General features: G+C 40.6%; 3 protein-coding genes across 15 annotated transcripts; 1 reads left to right on the top strand and 2 right to left on the bottom strand.

The window, feature by feature from the left end:
* Positions 1–20: 20 nt before the first annotated feature.
* On the bottom strand, positions 21–4,689 carry slc2a10 (solute carrier family 2 member 10). 2 transcript variants are annotated; one of them, XM_043252583.1, is made up of 6 exons: positions 4,493–4,689; positions 3,463–3,525; positions 1,253–2,443; positions 974–1,096; positions 743–878; positions 21–265 (listed from the first exon to the last, which is right to left on the bottom strand). In XM_043252583.1, exons 2-6 carry the CDS (start codon positions 3,494–3,496, stop codon positions 172–174), a joined length of 1,578 nt encoding a protein of 525 aa, XP_043108518.1. In that variant the 5' UTR covers positions 3,497–3,525; positions 4,493–4,689; the 3' UTR covers positions 21–171. The 2 variants fall into 2 exon arrangements, with proteins under 2 accessions (XP_043108518.1, XP_043108517.1); XM_043252582.1 differs by having other exon boundaries at positions 3,946–4,689.
* Positions 4,690–4,809: 120 nt separating this feature from the next.
* Positions 4,810–7,065, top strand: tp53rk (TP53 regulating kinase). Its single transcript, XM_043252585.1, has 2 exons — positions 4,810–5,101; positions 5,843–7,065. The coding sequence occupies exons 1-2, from the start codon at positions 4,873–4,875 to the stop codon at positions 6,325–6,327; spliced, it is 714 nt and encodes a 237-aa protein (XP_043108520.1). The 5' UTR covers positions 4,810–4,872; the 3' UTR covers positions 6,328–7,065.
* On the bottom strand, positions 6,887–20,920 carry dgkab (diacylglycerol kinase, alpha b). 12 transcript variants are annotated; one of them, XM_043252574.1, is made up of 27 exons: positions 20,669–20,917; positions 20,094–20,190; positions 19,870–19,946; positions 19,536–19,680; positions 19,053–19,127; positions 18,862–18,911; positions 18,660–18,734; positions 18,270–18,386; positions 17,911–18,028; positions 17,644–17,732; positions 16,820–16,930; positions 16,601–16,690; positions 16,430–16,513; positions 16,225–16,298; positions 16,036–16,110; positions 15,730–15,815; positions 14,872–14,961; positions 14,257–14,417; positions 10,229–10,384; positions 9,946–10,139; positions 9,581–9,660; positions 9,022–9,159; positions 8,775–8,944; positions 8,605–8,695; positions 8,268–8,469; positions 7,643–7,867; positions 6,887–7,535 (listed from the first exon to the last, which is right to left on the bottom strand). In XM_043252574.1, the coding sequence occupies exons 2-27, from the start codon at positions 20,164–20,166 to the stop codon at positions 7,394–7,396; spliced, it is 2,988 nt and encodes a 995-aa protein (XP_043108509.1). In that variant the 5' UTR covers positions 20,167–20,190; positions 20,669–20,917; the 3' UTR covers positions 6,887–7,393. The 12 variants fall into 12 exon arrangements, with proteins under 12 accessions (XP_043108509.1, XP_043108507.1, XP_043108504.1 ...); XM_043252572.1 differs by having other exon boundaries at positions 16,036–16,298; positions 19,880–19,942; positions 20,669–20,920; XM_043252569.1 differs by having other exon boundaries at positions 16,036–16,298; positions 20,669–20,919.
* Positions 20,921–20,942: the final 22 nt, after the last annotated feature.

Consider the following 20,942-nt stretch of genomic DNA (forward strand, 5'->3'; position numbering starts at 1 on the left):
AGCTCAGTTCCCAAGAAATGCGTGAACTGATCAAATGTATCTCCTGAATGCACAGAAAGTGCCAACGTATTAACGTTGAATGGTAATGAGAAAGATTTAACGCTAGTAAATATATGTGAAACAACCATGGGAGTCATAGTTCAACAAAAACAGATAACTTTCCGCTTCATGTCATGTCGTTGTGCTTGTTAAGTGAACTCTCTGATACCCAGGGGAGAAATGTCTTCTTTGGAAAATATTGCAGAATTCCTCTCCGATAATAAATCTGAAAGAAAAAGCAAAATCTGATGTAGTGCATTGACTGGATGTTGTCAGATATAGGGTTGGGTACCTTGCATACCGATACCTTGTTGCAGTCGAGTGTTTGTTGTCTTTGTTTTATCATTCAAAACTTTATATCTTCCCTTTACTCGGTTACAGCGATAGCTCCGCTAGCTACTTCTTTAGATATGTGGCTTTTTCTGTGTGTGAGAGCGCCCTCTGGAGTCCCGTATGAATGAAACAGACATCACGTGGTATAGTGCTAATGGCCAATCCATCCTTTTTGGGAAAATTTATATTTATGCATTTAATAAGTATCAGTATACGCACCGAAACCATTTTGAAAGTATCGGCATCAGAGAAAACCCAAACGGTACCCAACCCTAGTCAGAAACTGCTGCGTCAAGCATAGGTCCAGTTTATTCTGACCAAACTGGAAAAACGTGTTTTTCTGGTCACACCAGAGAATATGTTCTCGTACCGTGTCTGAGAGAGTTCTCTGTCGATTTTATGTAGAGATTTCCCTTTGGTTTCTGGCAGTACAAAGTAGATGAACACAACTGCTGCCATTCCGATGACTCCATACACAAAGAATATTCCAGAAAGACCTATCACATCTGAGAAAAATGAAAAATGTCATTAAAATATGATGAAAATTACTTGCAAATACATTTCATGCAATGACGACGTACTCCGTGGTGCTTGTGCATACCTGTTATACTCAAGAAAGAAAAGGTAACTATGAGGTTGGCCCCCACGTTGAAGCAGTTGATGAACGAATAGGCTCTTCCCCTGACTTCCTTTGGAAATATCTCACTTAGCACAAGCCACGTCACTGTGAATCAAATATGCAGTTGCATGCAATTAGTACTGGTAGATGAAGGAATTTGTGCCAATAGGTTTAACTGCATACTTGAGCGCTTTGGTGCTGCCAGTGACGCTACATTTTTAACGTAATGTAAATGTATGAGACTACTCCAAGGAAACTTACTTGGTCCAAAGCTGACTGAGAAGGCACTCACAACTGTCATCATGCAGATAAAAATAATCCACTTGATATTTGAATCTTCGTAAGCATCATGTCTTTCACCTCCAGCAGATGGCGTGCTGCGATTGACCAAGTTTATGCCCACGTTTTCTTGATTTTCAGCCGGTGAGGTCAAATTTGAATGCGGTTCTAATGAAGTGCACTGTTTCGCTGTATCAATCACTGACTGTCTGCACAAGACACCGGTTAATATCAATCCTATAGCCAGCACAGAGCATCCCCCGATCAGAAGAGATCTTCGACCAACCTTGTCCGAACATGCCATTGCCAACAGAGTAGCGACGACTTTGACTACACCCAGACCCACCGATGCGAGAATCGCAGATGCGTTGCTCTGAAACCCCACGGAGAAAAGGATGGTGGAAGCGTAGAAGAGGACATTCGGCTGACCTGTGAACTGTTGACCGAGCACCAGCCCGAGACCGATGACGGTTCTTCTGCGCATGTTGTCTTTGGTTTTAAAAAGGTCAAAGACACTGTATTTAACTTGTTCTGTTGGCTCCGGATTCGACATTTCCCCTGCTAATCTATCAGACTGCTGGCTATCGTCCTCCGTTACAAGGTTTTCAGAGGTACCGGTCGTCTGAGGTAAAAACCCAATGGACACCAACTGCATGAGTGATGGTATCATGGCAAGTCCAAACATGTACCTCCATCCTGCTTGGACACCAGATAAAACGTAGTTGACCGCATAGGCCGACAAGATCCCGACTGTAATTCCAACTTCGTACAGGGTAACCATCAACCCTCTGCGTTCAGGAGCGACCATCTCGGAGACAAAGATGCAGCAGCTCATGGAAGAAATGCTCATTGCAAAACCAATGATGCCTCTACCAACCACCAGCGCCAAAAAAGAGACGCTTGTGGTTAAGACAACGGTGCCTCCAAGGATGAGGAGATTACTCAGTAAAATGGATATCCTCCTCCCGTGACGATCAATCAGCCAGCCACCGATCACAGATGCTGACAATGATCCGATCAGAAGAGCGCTAACCACGGCTTCCTGCTGGACGCAACCCAGGGAGAACTGAGCTTGAAGCTGCGGAAGAGCGCCGGATATTATTCCAAGCTCATAGCCGAACACTAGGCCACCGAGAGTGGACACAATGATAGTGAGCACCAGGACAGAGCCACCTAGAATAGAGAAAGAAGCACACGAATAACACAGAAGATAACTCTGCAGCTGGGATGACCTGCTCGTATGCTCTTAAACAAATAAAGGTTGCTTATCGGCATCCATGATTGCACTAAGGGCATCCACGAAACCTTCCACTTTACAAAAGGTTTCGATTATTAAATTATTATTCACGCTAAAAATGGTTCTGCTAACAGAAAGTTAAAAAGGTCAACACGAACTACAATCTAAACAATGTGTTAAAAATGTAAGCAGAACATCTCCTCTGGCATCGCGAAGTGCCGCCATATAATTTTTTAATAGGCTGGACAAAACAAAACGAGTCCCAAGTAGCATGAGTATATTTGTATTAACTGTACAGTTAAGATTAGTTCAAACTGACAGTCGACCTTTCTTTTATGGGTAGTTGACAAATAAAAATCGGCTGTGTTCTATGGTGCGACAGCAATAATGCAGAAAAGATTATAAAATACAAATAACACGTAAAAAAAAAAAAAACATAGCATAAAAGAAATTTATCTTCAGTGTTAAGAGTTATTTTTTTCTCACACTGATACATCAACTACCCTTATGCCAAAAATCATTAGGATTATGTAAAGATCATGCTCCTTATTATTATTGTTAGTTGCCAAGAATTTGATTTGGACAAATTTAAAGGTGATTTTCTCAATGTTCGGATTTTTTCCAGATTCCAGATTTTCACATAGTTGTATCTCAGCCAAAACACACGTCCTATGTATATCCTATATATCCTAACAAACCAAATTAACTGGTTTAGATTTATCCTAAAAGATAAATCAGATCGACAAGAAAACACACATAACGTAAACTATGAACTGCGCACTATTTATAGACATGCCCTAGATTTAGTACAATAATATCATCAAACGGGCTACAAACCATTCAAAAACAGCTAACAGATATTAACATTTGCATTAGTGTGTTCATTATCAATTACAACACTTTGTATTTTTCTTGGTCAAACAGAAAAAAAGCATCGAACGGGGTTGACACTTACCCATTTTTAACACACCGTACAGACGCTGGCTCATCAAATACGCAACAAGTCCGATGATATAATCTATTTACAAAACATAAACATAGTGGATGAGAACTAAGAGTTTCCTCCCGATCACCGTCCGCTCCGTTCAGAACGCCGTCACCATGACAACCACCGAGTTCATTACAACGGATAGCTTGAGCGCGCTTCTAATTAGCTATAAATATTCTGTTTCTAAACAGCAGGACTTCAAAAGCCCGCGGGATTCGTGTATTGCTCCCTGTGAAGTTTTCGAAGCCATGTCAACGTTATACAGCGGAGCGGCGGTTACTTTTAAAACACAAGTGGGGGTGAAATGAAAAGGCTGGCAAGGACCTTGGACCACTAAAAGTAGCTCCCCCGCTAACCCGCCTACACCTCAGCCCGCTTAACGTCCCTCAGACGAGATGTTTGATCCCCTCAGAAAACTGACTGATTGGAAAACGCCTTGTTTGCGCTTACACGCGGTCCACGGAGTCGCTGCTGTAAACAATCGCTTCTGTGGGCATCGTAGCTTTCGTCTGCCTTTTTTTTTTCTTCTGGCAAAGTTCCCTGGAGCCTTGTTTCAGGGCTGAAGCGTGCTCGTCCGAGGAAGTCCCGGCTACGTGGCAGGAGCCTGCGCTCCTCCTTAAACCCAGCGAGCTTTGGCGAATAAAGTCGTTTTGACGCCATGAATCGCATCGCTATGGCTGCATAGTAATATTCGGCTAGCAAAAATGCAAAACACACTAGACTTAAAAGTTTTGTCATTTGTAGTGAAAACCGTTAGAGATGTTCGTGATGGCTCTGTTGTTTTTTGCTTTGTTTTAAACAGGGATATAGTAGATATCAAGCTAATTAAAAGCCCAATCAATCTAATAAATAGCGATATAGTGTTTGTTTTTGTTTAACCAGGATATCAGACAGCGTGTCATATTTACGAAGAAAAAACTACTTATAGCGGATTTGGTCTGATCTATAATATCTTGAAAGTAAATCAATATCATATGTAGTAAAGATTTATACTAACGCCTCTGTCCTGCTTCTGAAACGAGATTTTTACGTTTTCCCGCAGTTCAGATATTCAAATTTAAATATTCGAATTCAAACTACGCTGCAAAAAAAATCGAAATTGCGAAAACGTTTGTTTCATCAAAGTGTGCCACAGCGATCCGAAGAAAGAGAAGAGCGGTAACAAATGCACTGCATCTACGGGTGATAAATTAGTGTTTATGTCACCTGTGTTATATTAAAGATTGTGGGGAAATGCACGTGTAACAGTCGAGGTCTGATTAAGAGCAGGTCTGGGCGGCAGGGGGCGGTGTGCGCTTGTGTATCTAATACCAGAAGACACGTGGAGCTTTTTCCCCGGAAGCAGAGAGCACGTGGCCGTATGTCACGGTTAGTAACATGGCCCACTCAGACTCGGTAAAAGCGAGTGTCCCGGCGTTTTTAAAGGAGGCGCAGTTGATTAAACAGGGCGCGGAAGCTCGCGTCTACCGGAGCACGTTTTTGGGTCGGTCGGTGGTTATTAAAGAGAGGTTCCCAAAATTGTATCGCCACCCTGAAGTCGATGAGAAACTGACGCGCCGCAGAACCACACAGGAAGTGCGATCCATACTGCGCTGCAGGAGAGCAGGTCGGTCGTGTAAAGTTATCCTTCTCGTTTCAAGTGTGGCATCTACACATATCCACGAAAACCAGCACGTGTCTAACAGCGCGTAATATGTTTAATAAATGCAACTTCCGGTGGAAGCCATTTGTTTTTATCGGAAAAAAAAATACAGGTTTGGAACAACTACAGGTTGAGAAGATGACAGGATGTTCATTTTGAGGCGAAGTTAATCCTTCATTAAAGGAAAATACTACTAATAATAATGCAACTTTATTTATTTATAGCGCCTTTCAAGCATAAAGTGCTTTACATAATCAGTAACGCTCTTTTAAATAAGCAACAACGTTACAGCCAATAAAACAACTTCGGAAAAGGAACTACATACAACACATAGAAAATTAAACGTACACAAAAATAATAATAATATTTTAAAAATGTTTAGATTGCTAAAACCTGGTGGTAATGTATTCCATAATTTTGGAACCTGATTTCTGATGTCTCTAATAAACATGTATTAGATTAACAATGACAATGTAATTAAGTCCTTGGTCATTATGGGCTTTTTACACAATATAGGAAGCAAGTGTATTGTAGCTAAAACTGGTTTTACATGCTCTCATGTTTTATTAATAATCAGTGGCCTGCCTTTATTTTTGAGATTGCTATTATGAATATTTTTAAACGGCTATTTTAAAGGGTCCTACAGGATGACGAAATGTTATTAACATAACTTTGTGATTGACAATTCAGTTTCTTCTGTCCCAGGTATCAACGCGCCTGTTGTTTATTTTGTTGACTACACCACTCACTGCATTTTCTTGGAGGACATCCTTCACTCGGTGTCAGTAAGAGATCACATCGTATCAGCCCGAGCGTCCGGAACCGACCCGAAGCGTCTCCAGACTCTAGCAGACGAGATCGGAAGTATCCTGGCTCAGATGCACGACGAAGACGTCATCCACGGGGATCTCACCACCTCCAACATGCTGCTGGTCAGTGGAGCCGAAGACCCGAACGTCAAGCTGGTTCTCATCGACTTTGGGTTGAGTTATATTTCTGCTCTCCCGGAAGATAAAGGGGTCGACCTGTACGTGTTGGAGAAAGCTTTTCTCAGCACTCATCCCAAAACAGAGACTTTGTTTGAGAGGCTTCTGAAAAGTTACTCCGCCTCGTCCAAAAAGTCCTCTGCGGTCATCAAGAAGCTGGATGAAGTTCGGTTGAGAGGACGGAAGAGGTCTATGGTCGGATAAAGTGTCTTCTGGCATTGAATCGGTTTCACACAGGACTGTTGGAAATGTAGTTTTCTTTTAGTACGTGAATGTGTAGGGGTTTTTGTGAGACTGAACATAATGTGGTTTTTCTCCAGTTCAGCGTGGATAATGGACAAATGCAGACCCTCGAACTGACACCAGCTCGTGTCTGGCCCACCTGATCGATATTTAATAAATGTTGGTCAGAGTAACTACTTAAAATAATCACAATAACACAAAATGGCAATTTAGTTGGAGTCCTAGTAAAAATACATGTGCTGGTGTGCCTCTGAGACCTTCAAATAAAACCAATAAAAACTGCATTCAGTCAGTAATATACGTTCTGGATAGTCATGACTGGTGGTCAAGTCAATTGATCATTGTGTATGTGCAGCGGTGCTTTATAACGGATCGTATGAGGAATAGTGAAAAGAAATGAAGAAGAAACCCAAGTTCTTTCTTGCAGCCTCAAAGAAAATGACATCGAGAAACATCATACCAGTATTAGGTGAGAAGGATGAGTTATGCTCTGATGAGTTAAAAAACCAATGACAATGAATCATCACTTATTTTCAATTTAATTGATTTCCAAAAAAGCATTATAAACATACTAATGTTCATTTATTTGCTGTAGATACAATACAAGAGTTCCCCTGGCTGTACAAAAATATTTCATATTTAACCAAAATATGTTTGCGTTACTGCTCATTGTGTAATAAATGTTTTTTTTTGTCACTATTCCTTGATTGAATTTTTTCTTACAAAAAAATAGAAAGATTTTGCCTGACTTAACAGAAATAAAACACCGTTTCAGCATAAATCAAAAGTACAAACATACCGTTATTAAAAGAAAAAGGTTTCATCCAAAGCAGCAAGCAGATATGGAAAAAATATAAAATACACTGTCCAGTGGCACAGAGACTGTCCTAACGCATGCTGAGGTTATTAGGCAAAATGGTCCAAAAATGAAATGCGTAAAAACATCTGAACTGTTTTTTACAATAGTATCAAGGCTGTGGGACACTGTAGCAATGAAAGACAAGAACCTTTATTTAAAAAGGTGCGTCTAAGTGAAGTCTCTGTTGGTGAGGATCATAGGAGCCACCATAGTCCAGGTGTATAAGGAGAGACAGACCCAGCTGGACGAGATTTTCACCCACACCGCCGTCCACTTGCTCGTCACGGCATTGTAGTCTGCGTCAGGACTGCTTTGACAGTAAAAATCTGTGTTACCGTTTTCTCTTGCATTTCTACCTCTCTATTCAAAATGTTTAGAAAAAATCGTACTTGAGTGATGGGCGGGAAACGCACGCACCTGTACCAGTTGGTGAGAGTCATCATGATGTAGAGCGACGCCAGGAACAGCATGAAGTGAAAGAAAGCGTAGCTGTACTGGACGGTGTCCCGTTCGTTGTCCTCCACTATCGGCCTTCTGACCTCTTCTGCTATCTCAGGACTTTCGCAGCTTTCATCCACCACTGTGGTGTCTTTAGCTGCCAGGGTTAGTTTATTAACTTGACTGGTGTTGGAAGAGCGTATACTGTGAAGGGAGGAAATGAAGCATTTCTACGAATGGACCATCTTCAAGAATGAATTTATTAAAACTACCAGTCAAAAGCTAGGCACATTCCCACGTGTGCTTCAAAAGCTGATGGGAATTTGGACCAGCTTATTTCTTATGATAAAGGTAAATGCCCCAATTTAGTTGTTTCGTATGTCTGTGATAGATTCGATGATTATTTATATGTGTATATGCAGCAATATTACTGGTACTTTCTAGTAATAGTTACAGATAATTCGATTTGAAGCAAATCTTTCCACTTTGGTAAAAAAAAAATCAGTTTGAATGGGGAAAAAATACCCCAACTGTAAACCGTAACAACAAGTTATGAATACTTAAAACAGACACAAAGCGTATATGTTACTGTAAAACACTATACCTTGAATACAAAATGCAGAGAACGAAAATGGCCAATCCGACGATGCTCTGAGCGTCCCACCACTGCAAGTACGGGGCGGAAGGCACAGTTTCCTCCGTATCCACAATGATGATGGCCGTCTGGTTCTCGATCTCCAGCGGCGCGACTGTGGAGGACGTGATCTGCTGGAAGATACTGATCAGACTCGGGTTGCACGTGCGGTCTGGACACGAACGAAACAACAGATGCCGAAATGAAGCAAACTTCAGACTTTCAGCAAACGTGTTTTTCCAATTGGAACGTGCAGCTCAGAAAGAAGAAGGATTAAATGAATAAAAACCTTTGCGAAGCTGCTAACCTGGCTCGTTGGTCATGGCTGACCAGGTGAGATACATGGTGTACAGAGTCATAATGGATGACTGAAGAAGACCAGATCTGGGCTGGTATTCCTACAGTTACACACATAAATCAACATTAAACACTAATCGTGTTTATATGGCTTTGTAACTGTAAAGATACTGTAGATACCTGAACTTTGGGCAGCACAGACAGAGCAGAAGCTGCGACGCATAAAGACATGTTGAAGCAGATGAAGTACTTGTTCAGCATGCATCCTTCTGGCCGAGTGTAGATGTTATAGCAGAGAGCTGCAGCCGTGAAGGACAGAAGATAGTTCGCTCCTGTTACCGACAGCAAGGCTAGAAGGAACGAGCATTAAATTACTCGACGTACTTATTATAAAAACTAGGTTTACGCACATAACATTTTTACCCACCTATATACCAGCGCTTTCTGTTTTCTTTTTCCATTTTATCGACCCAGGATTCGTTCCAGGAGTGGGCAAAGTCAATGAGCAAGACCAGCTGAATCAGAATGAAGCAAAACGCCCCACAGCTTCCCGCGATAAACCACGCTAAAGAAAAAGACAAAAACGAACTTGGATTTCTTGCGCGCAGAAACTGAGGAAAATACGATTTATGGACGCCTCTACGAAAACGGGCTTGTTTTTCGTTTACCAACTGAACTGAATTAAATGAAGAAAGACAGTGGCCCTAGAGGTGTTAAGTATTACTTTGTTAATAATGAACAGGATTTTTAAAAACGCAAAGTGAAAACAGTTGACACACATGGAAACGCAAATGGAAGCTTATTTACCATTGAGTTTGTCTCGAGACGATTTGGATTGAACCACTCAAATATAAATTTTGCAATGTTTTCTATTAACTTTCTGAAATGCCGAATTGCTTAGGATAAGAGATAAGGGTGGATGAAGCTTACGATACCATCGGGAAATGCAGCTGAGATCAGTTTTATAAAATGAGTTAAATTCTTACTGCGGGTAAAAGGCCCCTCTGGAATATAGAAGGCACCAACCGTGACAGCAATCATGACTGCAATCTTGAAAAACCAGACCCTAATGAAATATAGAGATGTCAGTAGTTTCATAAAATAACCAAATATGAATTCCACAAACTGTGGTTTAGCAATAAATCACCAAAAACAGGGCTTAGCCTAAATCGGGATTAAGCCAGGATTAGTTCAGTTAGGTAGGGCGTTTTTTAAAACTAGTACGTACAACTTTCCTTCGGTTGGAACGGCTGAGATTTACACTTTAGTGTAGGACTAGGTCTCTGAAACTGGGGGCGCCAATAGTTTGGCACCAATCAAGCTTGATTTTGCATCATCTTAACGGACTAACCCGTTGTGGATTGCAGCTCTGGGATCTCGGCTGTTCTTCACATTGATCGTTAGCAGGGAGAACGTGAGAAAGAACAAACTCATGCCACAACAAACCCGGTACACAGCCTTATAGCCCAGAAATATCTCACACTGAACATTGGCCTCAATTCCTGGTATATTGGATCCCGCTCCTCCATTACAGAAACCAGGGATCTACGTATGAAGAAATTAAAATCCTTTTAGCATTACTCGAGTTATTGGATTAGTAACTCTACTAATGCTTCAAAACAATTCATTCTTACTCGTTTGAGCTGTTGTTCAACCCCAGGCGACAGCATGACGCAGGCAATGATGGTCCCGAGCAAAAGGATGAAGGCATACATGACGCGGGTTACAATGGACTTCTTGATCTGTGGGCAGCACCTAAGACACGCTGCGTGGTGGCAAAGGCAAGAAACCTTAAGGAAAAAAGAGAAGAAGAAAAAAATAACTTTTATGAAGAAGAATGATCGAATAAATACAAATCGAGATTATAGGCTCTGCACCCAGGACACTGATCGATGTTAAAAGTAAGAGTGCTCTTCCGTCGGTTTATGAATTAGATTGTAAGATTTAAAGCAGCTGATGTGAGATCTGAGCTCAGTCTGCTGTAAACAACTTAACACTACTGTCACCTTGAAGACAACATGCAGCTTAAACATGTGCTGGATGTTATTATTGCGGCCAATACACAAGAAATTAAAAAGTATTCATCTATATACATAAAGATCAGTCACCTTTATGTATATAGCGCTTTTAACAATATATATCATGTATTAATAGGAAAGCGTCAGCATGTATAATCACAAGACTAAATACTTAATCTTCAGTTAAAGGCATTTATTACTGAATGCAGAGACGTTATCGATCGTTTTAAATTAGCATCTTTTTAATCAAATAAAGATAATCGCTAGAAAGTAAGCGCAAGCCTTATATGCGGAATATTCTGTAGAATATAAATCATATTCACGAGAAAGCGGAGCTTTACAGCACGTGCGTAAAAAGTAGCCTTTTACGTAAAATACATGTATTTAATAATTTTACCGTCATTCTGTAATTTAATCTGTTGTTATTATTCTCAATGACTCGCCTTTTAAATCACATTACGTTCAGTTTTATGAACCTTTGTGATACACCCTGTACACGTAATCGACGTGACGTAACGGAACCGCGTCGCTGCTGACGTCAGAGGAAACGTCATAATCCAGTTAAGCAGGAGCGTAAGTAACGGCTGGGTTTCTTGCCCTGTCCTGCTTTCACTACACATTAAACACATTTCTTTAACGCGTCGAAAGTTTCCTTAATATTAGTCTGAACGGGATATGAATTTATAGGCTACTTAAAAAAGCAAACCGACTTACCCAACTAACCAGGGTCCCCATAATCTACCTGCTTTAAAGCAATACCTCTAATCTCCTGTTAGTGTTAATAACCAGTCGATTCAGAGCAAGAGGCAAATACATAAAAACAGGAGCGATGCCTGAGAAATTAAAAAAAATATCATGCTGTCCTTCATGAAAGTGTCGTCTCCGACCCGACAGAATTCTGGGATGACAGGTGAGATCCGTCACGTGACCAAACAACGCTAATAATGACGTTTACCCAGCGGACCTCGCCGATTGGCTGGTGAGAGACCGCCCCTAAAAATCTAGCCAATCAGAAGAAAGCTGGAAAGCTTAGCTCATGCATATTAAACACTCCGCGTCTGAACGCTCCAGATTGTCAACAACCTCGTTAATATTCATGAAAAAATTAAAATGAATCATTTATGCATTTATTTAGTACAAATACAGTGGAATCATGTTTTTTAATTACAAGCTTCTTCACAACTGTCACAGTGATAAAGCCTCAGATTATGCAGTGGCCAGTTGCCTAATGCATTCAAGTCGTGTTTTTCACAGTTCAATATTGCAGAGATTTCAGTCACAAGTGAAAACAGCAGGAATTAGAGAAACGGAACAATTCAGTGAAGGAAATGTGCATATTCTATCTAGAATAATCTAAGCGAAATATGATTATTTAATAAATGGATCACTGCTAGAGGGCAAGGATGTGTGCTTAAACCTTACACAATGTTATCAATGTCTCAACAAACATCAACTAATGTCTTTTTTAATAAATGTGTGCTGGTGGTAATGTATAAGCTACCAAACACAAACTCAATCACGTGTGAATCCAGAGCAGAAAATACAATTCAACTAATTAGCAGTAAAGCTAAACACAAGCCAATGAAGGCAAGTTATTTTCAAATAGATCTTACAATGGGCTACTAAAAGTTATATCTATAGTACAACATACACTCTTTCGATTACAAAATGCATGATCTAAAATATATCCTCATTTCTCTACAACTGTATCTTCTGATCTTCGAGCTTCGGCTTCACTTGGGGAAGCATCCCAGTGATTTAGCAGGAGCCATCAACATATTAGCCTGGTTGTTGTGTGTGATGTGGATCTAAAGACAGACACAAATCGGTTCATTGGGAAATGCGTACAGCTACAGTAAATATCACACGAAATACATTCAGCAATAATTCAGTCTAGAGTAGGACTGTCTGTGATGGAGAGTTGGACCGGTTCCCAGTTTCTCCTTTAGCTTGAGCGTTCTGTGAGTCTTATTATCGTCACCTGTGCCTTGTTTAGTTTTCTCATCATCTCTCGTGTAGTTGCAGATTACCCCGATTAAGTTCTGTTCAGTTATTTGTCAGTTCTCTTTGTCTACCTGTCTTTCTGTATTCTCTCTATTGTTTTCATTTGATTTATTATCCAGTTAACAAAAGCCCCTCGAACACTTGCTCTAATCTTCTTCTATTCTGTCGGTTTAAATCTCTGTAAACGAATGAACAAAGATAAAACGGAGGACCGTCTCTCCTTTAGGTCGTCCAAACACTTACCGTGCATGGAGGCTGCATCCAGGGTTCTCCATCGATCTGCATGGGCAGGGTTTTATATGTTCTAGAGAAATGAGAAATGATGTAGAGCAACTCGACATGCTACACCGTTTACTCCAGCACAATGCACGTTTTTCATAATGCATAATTTCGGTAAGGCGTATGACTTCTACTGATGCTGATGCTACTACCTGACAGTGATGTGAGCGGCCTGAGCCAGACGATGAGCTTTACTCTTCAAGCCCGTGTAAATCTGACCCATTTCTACAACACTCTCCAGCCCAACCACCTCCAGGAGTTTATCGTTCATGTCTACAAGTATAAACAGCGTTTACATTTTGCATCATCAAATGACCACGAATTACACAGTATTTGAAATCGAGGTACGTGGCCCTGTTTACCTCATGGGCTTTTATTGTCAGCCGAAAGCATATCAACTCTAGCATTCGCGAAGGTCGGAGAACGATGGTAAACCTTGGCATTTAAACTTGAGGTTTTTTAAATTGCGAATGGCATTCGTTTACCCTGTGAGCACTTCTCGAGAGCGTCAGGATCGAGGGTGACCTCCTGCCTCTTCTTTAGTTTCTCGGTGCTCTTTGTTTCCCCCCACAGGTTTGAACCGCCGTGCATGCTGGGAATGTTCAGGACGGCGATGCCCTCCAATGAGAGTCTGCTCAGTTCGACTGGAACTCCACAACACTACGGTTCATCAAACCCATTTTAAAACACTATATAAAGAAACTACTTTTCATTACAAGAGCATTTATTCATCTGTGTCAGGTTTTCACTTTTTGGACAAATATTTACAATTTAATACTTGAATTAATTGATATTTTAAAGTTACCTTTCGCATGTTGTTTCATGCATGTTGCATTTCATTAGTTCAGAAATACCAAGAATATCATATTTTTGTTTGTAAATGGAACGGTTTATTGAACGATACAAAAAAAGCGTAACTTTGTAGACTTCAAGTCAATCTTGGTGAACTAATCATTTCGATATCATTTACCTCGACGGTGAGACTTTCCTTGAGGTTCCTGCAGGAAGCTGAAATGGTCTCAGACGTTGCGAGTTGAAAATACCACAGCTTATTTCTGGCTCTGTCGTGTCACAAATCAGAGAAGTGTAGGACAGTTAAAGCTAAGCTAAGCGAACAAAACTCCAAAGACGTCAAGTCACGATGTACTGAGCACATGTCAGATCCTGACCTACTATTGAACTTCTGTGGATGCTTCTCTCTCATCACATGAAACTGGTGCGCGATAGACGCGTCCTGTTGAAGGAACCGCCCAGATTGCTGACACGCGTGCGATTACAGAACAAGAGTCCCTGCATTCTAACAGCCCGACGACTCTAAATCTATTCACTGAAATAAAACGCGTAAAGCGAAAAGCGCTCACCACACCGATTGAGAAGTAGTTGTTGATGATGTCATTAGGCACCGGGTCGCCCTCGTCGGCCATATTCACGGGAACGACTCGCAAACTCCAGCGGTCCATCAGTACCGGGGTGCTCTCTTCAATCTGCTTCATGATTTCTGTCAGATCGGTGCCTTCGTACCCTGTTAAAACCAATGCTTAAATGAAAACAGTTTATTAATGAGTACCGCAGGATCAACCGTGCCGCTTCACACCGAACAACTTTATTGGAGGGCCCTCAGGAAGAAGGACATGTCTGTTAAGTATATCTTTTAGCTGTCAGCTTTACATTTCGACTCAGCACAGTCTGATAAAGTACATCTTTACAGCATGGGTACATTAACTGCTCGCACCTTTATAAAACGATAGCTGGATCTGCAATGTTTACAAAGTAGAAAGTACGTTTGAGCTCAATTTTTTTGGCGTTTCATGGCTTTATAGTTACAGTGCTTGGTGTGAAGGGGCCTTTAAAGCGAACGAGGTATTGTTGTCAGGTATTATTAGTGGTAAGAACTCGGTTGCATGACGGAGGTTGTCGTGTTGTATCGAGAAAACAATCGTGCATGAAGAGAGCATGGTGATCATGAACAGACTCACCTCCTCCCCAGTGCAGACACCGTGCCAAATCATTCCCCGTCCCAAGAGGAAGGATTGCAACTGGAGGCCGAATCACCATGTCAGCTTTATCTGAAGTAACAAACAAAACAGCAGGTCTGCTAAGTTTTAAATGTCCTACATTGTACACCTTTATTGTAGGTGTTCATGTCCTTCGGGACATATATTTGCAGTATAAGTAACAAAAACCATCTCGATATGTTTTTACAGCTCCTTTCTCAGGAGATCTGCCAAAACAGCTCGATGTCGGCCTGTCTAATTACTATTCATGAGCCTCTTTTCTGATTGGCCGGGCCAATCAAACGGCGTCACAGCGAACAAAGAGAAGACTGAGGCGGCTCATTCAAAACAGCACAGATTTGGCTGCATAAGGAGCTTAAAATATCATCTTGCTGTGATGTTAGGTGCCAGAATTGACGTAATACAGCCTCAAACTAGAAACATGATCAATACTTGATGCCACTGCCAGACACAACACAGACAACAGCTGCGGTTAAACACGATAAAACGAGTTTGCACACTTTTTAGCTGAAAAGGTTGTTACGTGTGCAACAAACTGAGGATTTAGATATAATCGTGTGGCCGTATATGCATTGCTGTGATTAATTTAAGCTGGAATAATAAAGTAGCTGTAAAAATTGTTGCACACAGCTACTTTATGCAGGCGGTGTGCAGTTTATGTGGATTAGACCCCTAGACCTCCCTTATCATTAAAACAGCCAGGAAATGTCAGATTTGACAATATGGGATCTTTAATGGGGACAAAAAATACTATGTTATCCAAAAGAGAAGATGACAAATCATTGCATATGGATTTGTGCATAAGTTTGTGTTTCTCACCAATAGCATCCAGAATCCACCCAACAGTGCCGTCTCCTCCACAGACAAGGACTCTGTATTTATGAAGGTTTTGAAAGAACTGGAGCCTGCACACACATTCAGAGACATGCATGAGCTTTGTACCCTATCTGTAAAAAACAAACAAACCCAAAGCCCGCTACGAGTACTGCATTAAGCTAACAGACACTTGTCTAGAGCTTCCATATTATCGATCTTGTTGGTTTTGATTACTTTTATTGTAATCAATTGCTGCTAAATTACTAAACGTATCTATAACAGTTTGTCCACGTTATTTATAAGTCATACCCTTGATTTGGTCCTCCATTATCAAGACTGTACACCTGTCTTGGGTTCAGGAGGTACTGAAACTTTCTCAACACTCTACAATCAAACACAATGTCATTTTGAACATAATTATAACGTAAATGTAAACTGTGTTTTGGTCCATTTAGGATGCAGAACAGCCAATGCGAACAAGTCGATGGAGATTCTGACCTCTTTCCCTGTTTTCCACCACTTTTTGGATTTACAAATACCAAGAGAGGGTGTGTGTCCTTCACGGGAAATATCTGAACGGGCAGAGCGATAGGAAAAGGAAGAAGTAAACTAAAATGCATGCATACACACTTACGGTTTTGTTTTACAAAAACACACATAATTTAAATTTCTATTCAAGACTGCTCTGAATGTAAAGGCTTGCCTGCAGAAAGTGTCCATCTGAATTCACGTTCAGCAGGTGGTTTTCTCCCAGACTGCTTCCTGAACTCGAGTCAACTGGATCCATCTGTACAAAATGCTGTAACACTTCTAGCAAAACTGCATGCATCAACAATAAAAAGTAATAATAATACTTAGTATTGTTCTCTCTTACAGCACATATGGCCCACGGTGGAAGGATGTGACGCTGTAATGGTCCACAGTCACAGTGTGACGAGCCCAGAGGAACACACTCACTGTGGCGCTGCATTTAACAAAAAAACACTAGCATCTTAACCCTTTCTGTACACAGCACCAGATCCCTCCGAGTAAATACACCAACTTAATAAATGTTAATAATAGCTACGACCAGACAAAGGTGATCTGCACTCACCATGCGATGGCACCACGCGCAGCTCCTTCCGGTGAGTATTTTAACCTTTTTGTGGCAAACCTCACATTTGCTGGATTCACAGTCAGCACTGATCCAGTCGTGAACGGAGCGCTAAGCAGGCCAAACATGAAGATGCCTTAAAGAAATGCCACATTTGCTGGAAATGTACTCATCTCAGGCCATTCGTGATGTAATGAGTTTGTTTCCTCATCGAAGCAGATTCGTCATAGTGCAACATTGCAAAAATTGCTCTGCAGTGAATGGGTGCCGTCAGAATGAGAGTCCAAACAGCTGATAAAAACATCTGTCAAAGATGTTTTTAACTTCAAAATGTTGCTTCTGGCTAAAATATGAATCCTCTACCCATAACATCTGGTGTCAATCAGAACAGAAACATACAGATCAAGCACCGTTTATAAAAGTTATCACATTTTAGCCAGCATCTAAATTCCTTAATGCTGAATTTCATTGCATTTCTCTTCTGCAAAGCAGCTTGTAAACACTACTTAAAAAGGTGGAGCGCTATATAAATATTATCAACTTTCTGACGGCACCCATTCACTGCAGGGATCCATCGGTCAGCTACCTTCCTCTCAATCTCTTCCATGTTGAAACAAACTCATCTATGTCTCTGATAGCCTGCGGGTCGGCGCATTTCCAGCAAATGTCATTTATGAGGGAATTATTGCTTTAATGCAAACAGATCATTAGCAGGTAAATATTAAACAATGCAGAACGTAACACGATGTTAGCGAACATTAGCATCCGGGTGTCACCGTGTGGTAAAATGTCATTTAGGAACTACGAAGCCGTCGTTTTCTCACCCCTAGCTCTGATTTGCACGTGACAAAGGTCCTGACACACGGCGTGCGGTGCTTGTTGGCGCAGCTGCTGTGGACGGTGTGTTTGCAAACTAGAAATCAATGCAACGTCAATAAATGACAAAAAGTAAAGGCGTAAACCAAGACAAAAGACAAGGTCGTGCTTAAAACAAAAGCCAATTATAATCCATTCTGCCTTCAGGAGCTTATGAAGTTAGATATAACAGAACAGCAACACCATTACATTTTGATTGTGATTAACAAACTCACAATTGCATATCAAGCCCTGTTTTCGTAGGCCCAGCATCACGCTCTGGCAGACGAAGCAGTACGTGGGCCTGGAGAAGTTCTTCAGCCGCCAGACATGCTGGCCGTCTTTTTCAGCTACCTGAAGATAAAGCCCGGCGCGATGAATTACACACGGTGTGACAACGCTGGCGTCGCGATTATATCAATACGCACTGATGCATCTCAAAAGGGATGCATTTACACGAAAGCCACAACAAAAGCGCCTCTTGAGGTTTTCTACATTTTATCAGGACCCTATTCAGTCATTTGACTTCTTTAAACAGATGAATGGTTCTTTTCATGGCCATTACGGTAAAATAAGTTAATTGGAGATTATTTACCTTCAATCCAAGCAAAACCAGCAGAGGGATGTTGTTCAAGCCGCCTTGTATCCATTCCTGTTGGGTTACAGTACCGCTGCTGTCTGTGTCTATGGCTTTCAGCATGTCTCTAAGCACCTAACAAAACGTAATTCAAAAATAAAATTAAAAATACTATCCTTGTATTAGTGGGATAGTAAGAAACTCGATGTGCATGGAGGACAGTGGTCTTCAACGTCTAAGAGAAACAGCTCACCGAGCCAAAAACATAAAAGAAAGGAGGGCACGGCTTGATTTTTGGACGTCGTGTTAAATGTTGAATGGCACAGAGAAGACGCTATGACCAGAACGTGGTGGAGTTATCCATGAATTCATATATTAATGCTTCTGTACGTGAGCGTATGAACTCACGGGCTTCAGTTCGGTCACATCCCATCCAAGGTATTCTGCAGCTTGCATCATCTGGGTAACAATTTTGTCAACTTCCTTTTAAACAAGCAGAAAAATAATACTATAAATACTACTTATAGCCTATTTTGAGAGGTCGCTAGTGAGCCGATTTGAACCTAAATAGGCTGCAATGTAATTAAGAGAGTAGAAAAGTACAAGATACCTTGCTATCAAGAAGTCCATTGTCATCTTTATCATATAACTTGAAGGTGTCTGCCAAACAAGTGTTACAGAATTAATAAATACTTCAATTAACACAAATGGCAAGATTATATAATCGATTACTGAAAAATTCAGCTCATTTCACATTATGCAGTACACATTATCGGTGATATTACGGAGTTAAAGTCTTACACTCTAGTTTGTCTCGTGGATTTCCATCCTCCAATATGGAAAAGTAACAAGATACAGCTTTAAGAGAGACGCAGCCTGAAAGAGGAGGACGTAATGCCTTTACTAAACACTGGAGAAAACCCATACATAATCATTATACACTTAATTTTAGTGACTATAAGAACACGGTTACCTACTATAAATATATACTGAAACACGTATTTTTATTATACAGAAGCGAGTTATAGACGCAGATGCGTGCAAGCCGTCTTTTAACTGATGTCACCATTTAAAACGGCATTGTCGGCTATTGCATTTATTACAATTATTTTTAAAAAGTGAAAAGTGCACGTGCCGTAGAGCATTATCGTGTCTTGTGCACTATAATACATGCGAGGCGTTAGACGTTTCGTGAAGTTTGGACGAGAAGAGGTTAGAAAGACAAGTGCATTTTGAAACATTTACTAAAATTCTGTAGTAGACTGCTTAAAAAAAGCAGCTGACCATCTTTGGCGTGAAGGCTTTGTTCAGGACCAGACTGCTCAGATCTTTGAAAATACAAGTAGAGACGTTGACAGAGATCAGCCGGGAAATCTTCGACCTCAAGATAATTCTTGAGGAACAGAGAAAATCCTGTTGCATCTAGGTGCTTTAGTAAGGAAAATGCAAAAATGTCATTAATTCTTATTATTTTTTGTTACGAGTTATGTACTTTCATTTACAGGCTACTTTTACTCGAACCAAAATCTGGCTGAACATCACAACATATCATTTTTACTGTGCTGATAACGTTATTCACGGACAAACTAGCTACTGCGAGAGCCATTTTCCAGCTTACGTCTCCAAACCTGTGGTGGACCAGCTTGCCGCCGGCATGAAACTCCTTTATTGCATCTTTCGCCTTCATCCTGCTGTCTAGAACAAAGAAAAACTAATAATAATAAAAATCATCGGTCAGCTGCACGCCTGATAACCTAGAACGCCTGCCAAAGTCTGTTCAGTGACTCAATGAATGAAGAAGTATTAAGATATATACTAGTACGTTATGGAAAAGACACTTACATTCGATGTACTCCTGCAGCTGAATGAAGTCAATGGGGCTAATCTCATTTTCTAAATCAGATTCTGTGGCCATTTTGTTTGTCCTAAATCACTCAACCTGAGAAATAAGGACGGAGAAGGTCAATATGCATTATATATATATATATATATATATATATATATATATATATATATATATATATATATATATATATATATATATATATATATATATATATATATATATATATATATATATGAATGTACTACACAACAACTAAATAAGAAATTAAACGACCTTTAAGTGGCCAACCGATGTAATATCTGGTGTTTTGATTACAAGACATCATTATTTCCACAAGCGATTAATTCTAAGAATAAAAAATAATTCTAAGAATTGGTTTAAGGGACTAAATTAAATAAGAAAAAAGTTTTTTCAGATAAATGAACGAGGAGCTGCTCTGATTTAAGACATGGGTTGCGCCTCTGAACTACTTTCACGTCTGAATTTTACTCTTTATGTCGTGACAGAGAACGCGTTCATATAACACGCCTTTCAGCGCGCTCTTAAACACGATTATTTGAATTAATCTTACCTTAGAGAGTCGAAAACTTCCTCTCATCAAACGACAGGGGGATTAAATGCCCCCCACGGCGCGCTAAATGCAATAACACGAGGATAAACACGAATATTCAGTTACATTGTATTACAAAAATATTCGGCAAGAAAGACAATACAGCCCGAGCGTCTGTAAAAACATTTTTTTCGCGTAAGTTTTCGTTAGACTCGCGCAGATAATTTAACTTTCGTGTTGTGCGGGTCGCGTACGTGCGGACGACTACGTCACGACGCACGGGGAAAACATTGCG

This window comes from Puntigrus tetrazona, chromosome 11 (genome assembly GCF_018831695.1).
Source record: "Puntigrus tetrazona isolate hp1 chromosome 11, ASM1883169v1, whole genome shotgun sequence".
NCBI lineage: Eukaryota > Metazoa > Chordata > Actinopteri > Cypriniformes > Cyprinidae > Puntigrus > Puntigrus tetrazona.

Excerpts from the sequence above, each read along its gene's own strand:
- tp53rk (XM_043252585.1), top strand. The coding sequence starts at position 4,873 with ATGGCCCACTCAGACTCGGTAAAAGCGAGTGTCCCGGCGTTTTTAAAG. Across the intron at positions 5,102-5,842 it reads ACTGCGCTGCAGGAGAGCAG|GTATCAACGCGCCTGTTGTT; the intron begins GTCGGTCGTGTA and ends CTTCTGTCCCAG.
- dgkab (XM_043252569.1), bottom strand. The coding sequence starts at position 20,166 with ATGGCCACAGAATCTGATTTAGAAAATGAGATTAGCCCCATTGACTTC. Across the intron at positions 19,947-20,093 it reads GCTGCAGGAGTACATCGAAT|ACAGCAGGATGAAGGCGAAA; the intron begins GTAAGTGTCTTT and ends TCTTTGTTCTAG. Across the intron at positions 10,385-14,256 it reads ACTACTTCTCAATCGGTGTG|GTTTCTTGCCTTTGCCACCA; the intron begins GTGAGCGCTTTT and ends TTTTTCCTTAAG.
- slc2a10 (XM_043252583.1), bottom strand. The coding sequence starts at position 3,496 with ATGAGCCAGCGTCTGTACGGTGTGTTAAAAATGG. Across the intron at positions 2,444-3,462 it reads GTACGGTGTGTTAAAAATGG|GTGGCTCTGTCCTGGTGCTC; the intron begins GTAAGTGTCAAC and ends TCTCTATTCTAG. Across the intron at positions 266-742 it reads AGAGAACTCTCTCAGACACG|ATTTATTATCGGAGAGGAAT; the intron begins GTACGAGAACAT and ends TTTTTCTTTCAG.